This window comes from Onychostruthus taczanowskii, unplaced genomic scaffold (genome assembly GCF_017590055.1).
Source record: "Onychostruthus taczanowskii isolate IOZ18803 unplaced genomic scaffold, ASM1759005v1 scaffold5, whole genome shotgun sequence".
Taxonomy (NCBI): Eukaryota; Metazoa; Chordata; class Aves; order Passeriformes; family Passeridae; genus Onychostruthus; species Onychostruthus taczanowskii.
In genome coordinates this window covers 14,662,337-14,675,334 of record NW_024502568.1, presented here as the reverse complement: position 1 = coordinate 14,675,334, position 12,998 = coordinate 14,662,337, and the positions used below count along the sequence as shown (strand labels likewise).

The 12,998-nt window shown below is 40.8% G+C and overlaps 1 protein-coding gene across 1 annotated transcript in view; it reads right to left on the bottom strand.

Moving 5' to 3' along the window:
• The window catches only part of WDR11 (WD repeat domain 11), a 35,056-nt gene extending 23,712 nt beyond the window's left edge, over positions 1-11,344 (bottom strand). Inside the window, exons 1-11 of the mRNA XM_041415550.1 lie at positions 11,341-11,344; positions 10,422-10,626; positions 9,367-9,478; positions 6,286-6,439; positions 5,247-5,420; positions 4,022-4,208; positions 3,307-3,472; positions 2,977-3,091; positions 1,787-1,982; positions 671-774; positions 15-188 (exon numbers count right to left, since the gene is read on the bottom strand). Of these exons, the coding sequence (XP_041271484.1) occupies positions 15-188; positions 671-774; positions 1,787-1,982; positions 2,977-3,091; positions 3,307-3,472; positions 4,022-4,208; positions 5,247-5,420; positions 6,286-6,439; positions 9,367-9,478; positions 10,422-10,626; positions 11,341-11,344 (1,591 nt within the window). The remainder of the gene's footprint in view (positions 1-14; positions 189-670; positions 775-1,786; positions 1,983-2,976; positions 3,092-3,306; positions 3,473-4,021; positions 4,209-5,246; positions 5,421-6,285; positions 6,440-9,366; positions 9,479-10,421; positions 10,627-11,340) is intronic.
• Between the last annotated feature and the right edge of the window lie 1,654 nt (positions 11,345-12,998).

Sequence of the window (12,998 nt, the reverse complement as noted above, 5' to 3'; positions counted from 1 at the left end):
CTGAAGGCACTCACCAACAGCAAGGATGGGCTCATACTGTTTGATGTTTTTGGTTGTGAGGGGTGGGCACATGCGGATGGCGAAGGGAGGCAGAGGCAGCCCTGACAGAAGTCCTGTCAGCAGGAATTTGAGGTGCACTTCCTGCAGTAATGAATTCCTTAGCTCTTCTCCAGTGCTTGCAGCCTGCCCTGCTTAAAAGTGAAAGCTCTTGTTAGCATGAAATTTTAAATGGAGATGTTATATAAAGTTCTCAGACAGAAATTTTTATAATGAAAAATTACAAACGATGTATAAGACACATTTCTTCCTCTTGAGCTTGGCATGATGAAACTTTTCTGAAGACTGGTTGCTGTTTAGAGTTCACAAAGAAGGAATGTGTCAGATAAATAGGCTTCTAAGATTAGTAACAAAAAAATCAATGTGTTTTGTCCAAATTCCATTTTAAAATATGTTTTTTCCTCAAGAAAAATCAGAACATTAGTCCTCAACATAAAAATCCTCAAGAGGATTCATTTGATAATTTCTTTAGAAACAGGCATTCTTCTATTTTGGAGTTACTATTAGAAAATAATCCTAAAAAATACCTCAAGTTCTTAAGTAAGGTAAGATGTACAATGATTCTAAACCATGAGAAGTTAGTAGCAGTGGTATCAATGAAAGAAATTCTTACCAATCATGTTGTCTAATGAGAGGTCTGGAAGTTTATTTTGGAATGTTCCTACAGGGATTCCACAGAAGGAGACTGGGGAATACAGAGGTGAAGCACTGGAACTGCTGCAAAAGAAATGGGAACAAGTTCCTCATGCAGGCACCATCTCCATCCCCAAGGGACCCAAACTGCCCCTGCAGCCTTGGCAGCTGTGTCCTGCTGGGCTGGGGCAGCTCTGTGTCATCAGCAAAGAGCACAGACCTACCTGGCTCCTGTAATGTTACATTTTTCCTGACAAAGATAAATATTTTAGAAATAACCCTTAAGAATAGAAGAAGTAAAAACCAATTTAGATTTTAAACATCTTTCCTGGATACGTAGCACAAGGAATCCATCTAGCACTATTTTTGGGAACACTAAGAATAAAAACACTAAATCTCTGATGAGCAACGAGGATCTATGTTGAAAACCTGGTACTACTGACTTTAAAAGAATTCTATTTTTTTTTATGGCATTAAGTTATTTATTTTATTCCACAGTACTTTGAAGGCTTATTGCAGCAGAACAACCTTAATACATTGACTGTTCCAACCACTGTATCACCTCACACAGTATTTTAAGACTGCTCCAAATCTAAAATTCTAAAGGCTCTGTGTATAAAAACATTTTTTATACCACCATATTCCAGTCACCTACTGTGCAGCTTCATATTGCTCAGTGTCAAATTCGCACAAATCCGGCAGAAAGCCATTCCTCTACTAAAAGTGTAGTTCTTTACAGACTCATTTTGGTCCTTACATGTGACTGAAAGTGAAGGATTCATTCCTAAGGGAAATTATATAGTCTGAAGAAAGCCAAATGAGAGGAAAATGCTCCCGCAAAATAAAACAAATAGTCATTCTATCTTTTGTTTTCTTAGTCCAGACACTGAGGGTGGAACTGCCTTAAAAAGAAAAAGTAAATACAGTTCCTGCACTTTCTCAATCTGGAAGACACAATTTGTTCCTTCTCCTTCACTCACACACATGTAGAGCACATGAAACACTTCCAGTCACAGAAGGATCATTGTTGCCCTTAAAATACAATGAAATACAGAACACCACTTGGAACTTTGGTAAGGAAAGTAAATCCCATTACCTGTTGCGCACATTCCTGCCAGAAATGTTGGATTTTAATTCCCAGATCATCACCCTGCCATCACTGACTATGAGAGCTGCAGCATTCTCATTCACTGGGCAGCACACCATGCTGAAGGGTCGAACTGTTTTGGTCACCCTGATGGCATCACACTGACTTCTTAAATCATAAACCAGCTCCTGAGCTGGCTCTGGATCTGCAACACCAACAGCCCACAGAGAACACACTGAGTGAAAAACATGGAATGGGAGCAATCAGCAGAGGGAAATGTGAATTATTAAACTTTTGTCTGACTGAGCATGTGCATGGCAGCATGCAAAGTGCGTGGCTGAGCACTTTGACTGAAATCCATGTGCTTCCTGTGCAACAATCAGGAAAAGCAACCAAAAACAACACACTCTTGATCTTGCTGTACACAACAAAGCTCTGGAAAATTCTCCAAAATGTAACTTTGTCTTTGTAATATATTATTCCGTATGAATCTCAAAACAGCTAAAACAATAACTGTTTCACAGCTGGGCAGAGCCTGCTCTCCACAATCCAAAAACTCCAGGTTTATTGGTGAAGTTGGAAGCCAGTAATGTAGCTCATTAGAAACTAGCAAACTGCCCAAACCAAAATGAACAAACAGAACTCACGATTTTTTCCCTTTTTTTCAGCCTCCACCAGTAGATTTAAAAGACCATTCTTAATAACATTTCATGAGACAAAAGATTAATAATTCAGATTTTAATCTAAATTTAAGCCCACATCTTAGGCCTAAAATCAATCTTTCCAATTGACCAAATTACTTCCAAAATCTTGTGTTTGCCTAAAGACTGTCTTTTTCTTACAGATAAGAAAACCACACTAATATTTTATTTAAAACATTATTGTGTATGTGACTGTTAAGCCACTTACTAGTTTAAGTATTATTCAGCAATAAAAGGATATTCAGGATATTATTATAATTAATATAATCAATATAATCTATTTCCAGGGAATTCAAAAGCTTTTTGAATTCATTTTCGCAATTTGTTTTGGGAAAATACAGCATAAATTTACATTTAAATTCAACATATAAGAGACAAAACACTAGAAGAGCACTAGATTCACCATCCTGTATGAGGCCTGATGGTCATTATTGGTGTTAAATTATTAATTAAAATGCATCAAAGTTCATTTCTGGACATTTTTGACACCAAACTCACCTGGCTCCTCATTTGGAGTTGCAGTGATGCTGCAGTTGGATCTGCGAACCCTCAACGTGATACAACCATTTTCATGCAGGCAAAATAACCCATCCCTCTGAAAACAAGGGATTACCTGGGCAAAGAGATTGCTGTCAGATTGCATATACAAAATCTCACCCCTTGCAAAGGACACTTGCAAGGGAGCCCACAATTCCTGATGTTTGAGCAAACCATAAAAAATGTTACCATTAAGGCAACATTTCCATTAATTTCTTCAGCTACAGGATTTGTGACTAAGAAAGTCAATTAACTGGAAAAAATAATTGAAAAAATTGAAATCTACCTCACCTGTATGAAAGGCACTCCTGTCCTTTCAATGGCAATCACACCCACTGTCTGATTCACTTCCAAGTCAAGAATCAGAATTTCCCTGGGATACAGTAAGAGCATGTAGTTTCTTTTGGAAGGCAAATATGACAACTGAAGACAGTCGTTGAGTGTTACAGATTCAGCACTGTCAAATCAGACATGAACTTGTATCAGATTGTGTCAAAAAACAGATCAAATACAAAATAAAATTAAAAGTTTCATTTTTCCCACAACTGCATTTTTCCAAGTAACCTATATTTTGAGCACAAGGCAACTGCAGATTTCCATTTCTCTGTCAGAGCAGTGCAAAGCACCACTGACTTCCAAAAACGCATTCTGTTGACTTTTTGTCTAAATACTTCCATTTCTCTGTCAGAGCAGTGCAAAGCACCACTGATCCAAAACCACAATCTGTTGACTTTTTATCTGAATAAGATTACAGAGTAATTTTAACAATTGCACTTCATTCAAATGGAACAAGTGTAATTCCTGCACTTCTCAAATCCAAAGCAATTCCCTTAGGAACAGCACTGGCTGCCCTGACATTTACTGCCATTCATGGGAAATTACCCTCATACACAGTGCTTACCTCAATTTCATATGTTGTGTGTATTACCTTACAGCCTTTAACCTCAGCACATTGACAACATCAAGCACACAAAGCATTATCTGAGAAGAAGTATTTGCAACCTACCTTGGCTTTTCATTACTGATTAGGATTTTGACTTTATCAAGGGCCTTTTTGGCCCCTGTAGCAGCAGCCAGCTTGTTGTGAGAAGGACTGGAATGAGGACTGGAGATGTAAACTTTCTTCCCTGAGCTGGCAGGAGCTTTGGAAGGGGAGAAGTCAGAGATGAACACTATTCCTTCACTGGTGAGCACTGAACCAAGAAAGAAACATAGCATAATTCAGCCTGCAATTTGATTGTGGCATTCCATTTTAATGATATTTTGGTGAGGAGAAATGCTAATAACTTTGCTAATACTGTATCAGATAGAAAACTCATAATTCTAGACAACCAGCACTTTCTAACTGAAAGAGCAGCAGATGATCCATTAAAATCAATTAATATCAAAACCTCTCAATTTTTATATTAAAAACTACTGTATTTCTGGCAGAAGCTCAGTTATTCTCTCTCACCAACTGGTTTTCTTTAAGATTCACAATGCAAATAGAAGACACACACTGACTGTACCACCATTTTTTTTCTTAAGCAGAGCATTGCTCAAATAATCATTAATTCACATTATTTTTATTGCAGCACAAAGCTCAGCTGTACAGCTGAAGTGTTTATAGAAGGTTGAATGATATGGCAGATTAAAAAAATCCCCAAACTACAAAGGCTGCAAACTGCACTGTCTCATTACAAGTCAAGTGATGAAGCCCAATTCAAGAATAAAATGATGACTCTCCTATTTCTCTGTTTCTTTCTGCTAAAATTAATAAATCTGCACTACATCCCCCTTGATATCTGGATCACTTCTGGTACTGATCTCACTCTGAGTCCTCTAAAATCCTTTCTGTTAAAAATAACATTTATTCTTGGTCTACTTATCTTACTGGCTTCTCCCTCAGCACCCATCCCTTTTTAGCCTTTTACATTTCACAGGGCTCTCTATCCTTGGCTTCCTCCAGCTCCCTCTACACACTTGACATTTCCTTTTGTAAAGTCTCAAACTTTTCAGATCTTTAACTTCTCCCCTCATGCCTGCTTTCCCCCTTCCTGCAGAGCAGCACCTTCTGAACTAAGATTCCACACTCCAAAGGCTCCCTGTCTTTGCTTTCTGACTTCTTATTGACATTTCTGATATTATTCTCTCCAATCCATTACTTTTAATTTCAACATTTACATTCCAGTTTAAACAATTTTCTTGCTCACACATATCCAGGCCCCACTGTTTTACACATATAAACTTACAAGCTAAATGTGAGGGATCAAAGGGGTCAAATGAAAAAGACAGGATATTTTCAGCATAACTTTTCTTCCAAAGTTTGGTGCCTGTGTCTGCATTCCACAGTACAATATAATTTGGTGGGTGAACTGCAAGCAGTAAATCTCTGGAAGCATCTTGATTCCACAGCCACTGCATGTCTGTCAAAAGAAATAGGGAACAAAATTAATATTCGGGATGGCATCAGTTTGGACCTGGACACAAATATCTTCTTCACTCTAAAACCTTTCAATCAGTCTTAAGAATAAAATGAAACAGAGTGTAACACTCAGCTCTTTCAGAGCTGGTAAGAGCTTTCCCTGGTTTGACAGAAAATAAAAGGCTCCATTTGGTCCAAAAAGCTGTAGAAATCCTCAAATTGACTGCTCAGAACTTCTTTAAACCTTCAGTAAATCAGTGTCAGAAGTAAATAAAACCCAATTTAGAATGCACACAAAAACAAAAAGTAATAAAACTAAAACGAACTGTAAGCCAATAAACAAATTTTCAGTGGCTCAGTATCCAATTTAAAATGCTGCATTTTCTTTCACAGGATTTATAAAACAGAACAATAACAAAAACCAAACAACTTAATTTTATAAGAGGACTTTATATAATGGATTTTAAAAGCACACCAGGTATATCATAAACATCATCACAAATTTTTAGAATAGCTGAAATACCCCAAAAAAACCCAACTCCAGCTGAAGAGCAGGAAGATGTACTTGACATAGTAAATATTATTATTTCAATCAGTAATGTTCATAAAAATAGAATCAAATTTCATTTTTGTCACAAGAACTTGGAAAACATCACCATAATGAATTAAATCTCACAGCATTCCTCTGGGGGACAGTAAATCTTCCATTTACACATAAAATGAACAAGGAAACATACAGAGGGCTAGTAATCCCAACAGGAAAATTCCCTGTCAGAACTGAGCACAGTTTATAAAAGGCAGGTGATGGATTTGTACACAATGCTCCATAAAACAACTCCCATATAACCACCAGGAACTATCATTACCTTGGATGGGCTTTGAGTGCTCCTGGATTTCACAGCGAGCTGTTCCTGTTGCCACATCCCACACAATGATTTTCCCCGTGGCATCAGCAGAAGCCAAACGTAAGGAATATGGAGAGCCAATATTGTGGTGGTAATTTTCCTTAGCCCATTTAACCTGAGAATACAGATGGGAATTGGTTGAAGGAAACAAATGGATGGCACAGACACCATAGCTCATATTTTTCAGATAATGAACTCAATAAAAATGCACAATAATAGTTAATGCCAACAGCACTTGTTAATACATTTAAGCCACCATCACTTGTGTAAATCTAACGTAGGTCAGCACTGTGCTGCATGATGGCATGGCTAATATTCTCAAATTACCTAAATCAACAACACTTGTTCCTGAAGGTAACTACAACAATCCAAACATATACATCATGTATATAAAGAATTTACTCAAATATTTAGAGGAAACCAATGGCAATGTTTAAGGTCCTGTGGGCACCCACAAACCTAAACCCACAGACTTCCAATCAAATGAAAGCTGAAAAATTATCATTAAATTTTTATACACATTCTAAAACATGCAATTTTCCTAATCTGACAAATATACTGTGGTATTCGTGAGGAAGGAAGGTTAGTCTTTAATTTATGTGTTGTCTCATAAGAAAACAAAAACAAGTTATTGCTGACATTTGCTACCTCTTTGGTTATTTTCAGCACATTGTCACCGCTGATTTCAGGTACCACTTTCCAGTTTGGGATTTCAAGCTGTACAGGTTTGTAAATTGGCAATACTTACAAGACATTTGCATCTTGAAATCTGAAACACTCTGTCTACAACTCCTCTCAGATTACAAGGGGAGGGATAACACTGACTTCTTCCTTATCTACCCCACATGTTTTTTGCTATCTGCTTTTAAGGTGAACTTCTCCCCAGGAGGGACTGCAGGCGCTGGCAGAATAAAGAAACATTCGTGCTAAGCTGATTCACCTGCTACAAAAATTCCAGCCTGTGTGCTGTCACTGCCTGTCACAGAAAGGGTGAGGAAGACACAGGACTTTCTGCAGATCCTGAAAATGTGACACTTAAAAACTGATACAGGACTGTCATTGGGCACCACTAACTTTGCACCACGAACCAGATTTACAGCAGCATTCAGAGCCCTGCTGGCACCTTTGTGCTGCCCCTCTCAGAGGTGTGAGAAGGATGTCTCACAAACCAGCTGAATAAATGAAACAAATGTGACACACGCACAGCACACGATCTTAACTCTATAAAGCCAAAGTATGCTTCTACCAGAATCACAAAGAATTCTTGAGAGACTCTCCTCTACCTACAAATTTCATTTTTGCAATTCCTGCTTCCCTGCTGTTCAAGAAAGAACTGCCCCTGAGGATATCTGCAGGTGGCCGTGTAACTGTAATTGTAAAAACCTACAAAGCTAGTTATTTCTCAGTTAAATGCATATTACTTCAAAGCAAATTTCAAGTCTGGCAAACATCCTTTCTCAAGGGAGGAACTGTCACCAAGCTCAAAACAACAAAAAAGGAGATCTTTACATGACCAGCCCTAAGCAGAGCCCACGTGGTGCTCCCACACCCTGAACCTCTTTCCTCTCTGCAGTCACACTGATCCAACAAGTCCCCACACAGGACCTGACCACCTGCTAACAGAAATTATTTTCTAACAGTATTAGTCACTGTCTACTTGGCTTCAAAATACAGCAGAATCAAGAAGCAGAGGTGACTTTTCTTTTAATTTTCACAATTCTTACCCCCTCATTTATAAAGACTTATTATCACTGTTTATTAATGCATCAAAAAGGTCACAAACGTCCTTTTTATGCTCTCATTCTTGTGATGGATCAAAAAACTTCTCTTGTAATTAGATTTTCTTCCATAAAAGCATGCTTTCAATACTCTTTGTAAAGGTAAAATCAGATATAATCCACTCCATACAAAGTATTCAGTCCCATACAAACAGCTTTTGGACAGATGGACAACTAACATGGACCCATTTTCAGGGAAGCTTTTACCTACTCCAGACAAAGTTACAACAGTCAAGGGAGAGGATGCATTTTAAAGGAGAACAGCAAAACACCTCATAAATTAGGCATTTTCTTACAGTCTACTTCTGTTCATAAAGCTTCAGGTAGTGGCTTTGAAAAATTAACTCACAAATTTTTGGACTTCAGCACTTCTGTTCCTGTTGAAATAATGTAACTTCTCAAAGCTAGTGAATGTAACAAAACTTATTAAAATGCTATCACTGCATGGATCAAAAACTAATTTTGCTACAATTTGTTATCTAAGATAAGCAAAAATGTTAAAGCAGAAGACACATTCAACCATTTTCTTCTACTACAAAAAGATCCCACTAAAAAGCCCCCTATCTAAGACCCTATAATTCTTCATAAATTATTGACAGCCTTCTAATAAATGCAGCACTTGTGCCAAGGACAAACACATCTGCCAGCCAAACAATCCTCTAAACCCTAAGTGAATCTGTCATTGTCCAACCTGATCCACACTCACCCAAAGTCAAACTCTGCAATTTCAAGTCAAGGACCTTCAAAGGAAAGCACAGGTACCCTGAACTTAAACTAAAATTTTAGCCATTGTATATCACTAAAAGAAATGCTCAGTTTTGCCTGCTATTGCTCCTTTTCTATAGGTAAGAAAAGAAGGAAAAGCTTAGAAGTAACTTTTTGGACAAATGGTGCACTTCTCACAAGAGGGAGGATCAGAAAGGGCAGCAACAAAGAGCTTCATTTGATATTTTGTAATGTTCCTTTGAAATCCTCTTATGTTAACAGCTTTCCTAGAAACATGTTCTGTAACAGTAACAAATGTTTCCAGATATTCTATCTTTTATATTCTATATTTTCTAGAAAGAGATACCATCAACCTCAACTCAAATTTCAGCATGCATGATGTGACTTAGCTGCAGAAGAGATCACATAAAATACATGTATTTCACATCAGATTTCATGTCAAAATCACGTGAAACATCATGTCAGTATTTACAGTGATTTAGAAGGATAACATAAACACCAGAACCAAGCAATACACCATAAACCAGGAATGTCTCACCTTGACAACACTGGCTTTGTGTCTTTCCAAAACCTGCAAGGTCTGAGCAGAGTTGGCATCCACTACGAGCACGAGGGAATGGCATCCATAGGCAATCAAACCCTGCCAGCCCCTGGGAGAGCACAGAGCATCATCAACAAGGAAAACACATCAAAACCTCCTCACATCGGGAATGAGGGGCTTTTTTGGTAAGTTGAATGCATACTATCAGTCACCCTATTTGATGTTTATCAGATGGTAAATACTATTTAGTAACATAAAAGCTTTATAAAATAATACTGCACTGTCTGCTGGAGCCCTAAGCCACCACAAAGCATCTCTTTGTGTCCATCTCAGAATCTTTTTCTCTAACCTGAAAAAATCACATAGGAAATCAGGAAGAACGTTCCCAAATTTTACATGTAAGAACACGGACAAGAAATGCATTTGCAATGATATAACTAATTACATATCTTTTTTATTGATTACTTATTTATAGACAAAAAAGGAGCAAGTCAAGAGTTATTAAAGTAATGGTGAAAATCTGCTGAGGCTTGTCTGACTTCAGAAGAAGTTAACCACAAAATGTCTGGGTTGGAAGGGACCTTAAATCCCACCCAGTGCCACCCCTGCCATGGCAGGGACACCTTCCACTGTCCCAGGCTGCTCCAAACTCCATCCAACCTGGTTTTGAACACTTCCAGGGATCCAGGGGCAGCCACAGCTTCTCTGGGCACCCTGTGCCAGAGCTCAGCACCCACACAGGGAACAATTCCTCCCTGGTATCTAACCTCAGCCTACTCTGCATCAATGGGCACCGGTATGTCACTGCCGGCAGGGGCTGGGGACGCTCTGGGCACGGCTGTGTCCCTGCCCCGGGCCGGACAGCAGCACTCCCGGCCTCTCCGGGGCCGGATCCATCGCTCGCCCGGCCGCGATTCCCGCCGCTGCTCGGGGCTCTGCGGAGGCAGCACCGGGGCAGAGCCGAGCCCGACCCGTGGCTGCGGCCAAGGGACCGCGGGGGGACCCGGGACCCCCCGCCCGCCCGGCCCGGCCCGGCCCGGCCCGGCCCTCACCAGTCCGCCGCGCCCCGGTTGGGCGCGCTCAGGGCGCCCGTCCTCGGCGCCGCCGCCGCTCCCCGCTCCGCCGGGGCCCCGCGGCCCGGGAACGGCAGTTCCGCCGCCCTGCCCTGGCCTGGCCTGGCCTGGCCTGGCTCGGCCGGGCTGGGCGGTGTCCGGGGCCAGATGCGGGTCTCAGAGCGGTTCGGGTTGGCAGGGACCTCTGGAGATCATCCCGGGGCAGGTGGCTCAGGAACGCGTCCAGGTGGGCTTGGAATGTCCTCAGGGAAGGAGATTCCCCGCGCTCCCTGTGCAGCTGTTCCAGGTCTCTGCCGCCTTCAATGTGAAGGATTCTTCCTCATGCTGAGCTGGAACTTGTTGTGTTTGAGTTTTTGGCCGTCGCTCCTTATGCTGTCGCTACCACTGAAGAGTCTGGCACCATCTTCTGACACCCCTCAGAGATATTTAAACGCATTGCTGAGATCAACTCTCATTCTGTAGCCCAAAGATTCCCTCAGTCTCTCCTCATCAGAGAGATGCTCCAGACCCCTCATCATCTTTGTGGCTGGACCATCTCAGCAGCTTCGTGGCTTGCACTTTGGAACCCAGGAGCTGGCACAGAAGGGTTCCGCAGATCTGCCACCCCTGGACACGGTGCGGCTGTGCCGGTTGTAAATCCATGCCAGGGAGGGGGAAGGAGCCGAGGGATGCCAGAGGCTCCAGCTCCAGGGATGCTCGTGCTCCTTGTCAGCCTGGGACACCTCACAGGGAAAAGGGCTCCCTGTCCTGTCTCCAGCTGCAGGACAGCCAGAACATTTGTTTTTTCAGCTTAGTGATTTCTGCTCCAAAGTACCTCTTCAGTTACAAAACACAGTGACAGGCCTCTTTGGTACCCCCAGGAGCAGCAGTAGCGCACGTTTCACCAAAAGGCACCAACCCATCCTCCAACTGTCCCCAAGCTGTCACTCAGGCCAGGTAAAGCCACCTGGCATGACACATCCCTGTGCAGCAGCACTGACATTTGCACTGGAGCTCAACAGGCTGCAGAGCATTGCGGTCAGACTCAATAATCCCAAAGGTCTTTTCCAACCTGATTGTGTGATTCTGTGAAGCTTCTAAACCAATTTTCTGTGCATTAATAAGATAACAAGAATTATGTACTTGCAAGCTCATTATTTAATGTACATGGGCTGTTGGGGTGTTTGTTTCTCTTCGGAATAATAATTGTAATTGTTTATTTGTGACATTTTGTGGAGAAAAAGATGCCACTAGATGGCCAGAGATGGCAAGAATGTCATGCCAGCTACCCACTCTTACATTGCTGCAGTGTCACTTAGTCACAGAAGATGCAGTAATGCTGATCCTCTTTCCCCCTCTTTTCATTCTAATCACAATTGACTTTCTGCAAGTGGGAACTCAAGAAACAACCTGCAGCTGATGCCTTTTCTAACTGTCTTCTAAAGAATTCTGCTCTTGAAGCACAGAACATCACTCACTGCCACTTTCAGGTCACCACTGTCTCACCCCAAAAGATATCTCTCTACTTTTAAAACTGAAAATACCTCTTTGGAGAAGTAAAGAGCTTTTTTGTTCCCTTTTCTTTGTCAGTATTTGAGGAGTACATGATCTGCACCTCTGGAGATCAATTTTGTAAGAGCCTGAGCAGCTACTAGCTTCATTAATTTTAGTTATTTTTGCTAATGGCATGTTTTTACTCTGTGTCCTTGGGCAACATTCTGCTGTTCATGTTTTTGGTTATTTTCTTGCTTTTTTGGATTTGTGAGAAGGGCCTTTTGCAACTTTTATTGCGCAATAGAAACAGAAGCTTATCTTGACAGTTTTCTATCCATTTTCTTGACATCCAAAAACCAAGCAATGAGTGAAATGCCTAAAGGAAATAGATACTTCAAGGTAGTTGAAGATAAGGACAGATACCAGAAAAAGGGAAGCAAAAGAGGAAATGAGGGCTGTGTGACCAAGTGGTTAGAAAAAAAAAAAAAGAATCTGAGTGGTTTTCAGGGTCAGATAGGGTGAAAATCAGGGTGCATGAGCCAGGTGAATACATACTGAAGATTCATCAGAGAGATAGGGAGGAGATGAGGAAAAGGTTTGTGAACAATGATAAAGATCATTGGAAGAGCTGAAAGGAATAGAAATGTGCACTGGATGAACTGATTCCACTTCTGATCCACAGCTTCTCACCCACACTGAGTACTCAAACTGATGCACAGCAAATGGATGTGAAATAAAGATGTTCAGAGATGTTAACTTCTTTTTTTGGGGGGCTTAACTGGATGTCCTCTTTCACATCTTATTGTTAATTTAAACCACTGCCAAGCAAGAATGCAAAATACATCAAGGCACTTTGTTCTCTCACTCTTCTGTAAATATAACAATAGAATTTTGGCTGCTCTAAAAAAAGAAAATACCTAGCTTTCAGCTGTTTAAATGCATAAAATGCCATTAAACCCACTGAAACCTCTCAAGTATCCAAGATGTGATACCCAGTGGGAGAGACTTCATTCCAGACAGCTCCAATAGTTCTCACTAAGGAGATATAGAGAATAAAGTTCTGGGTGATCATAAAAACCATTT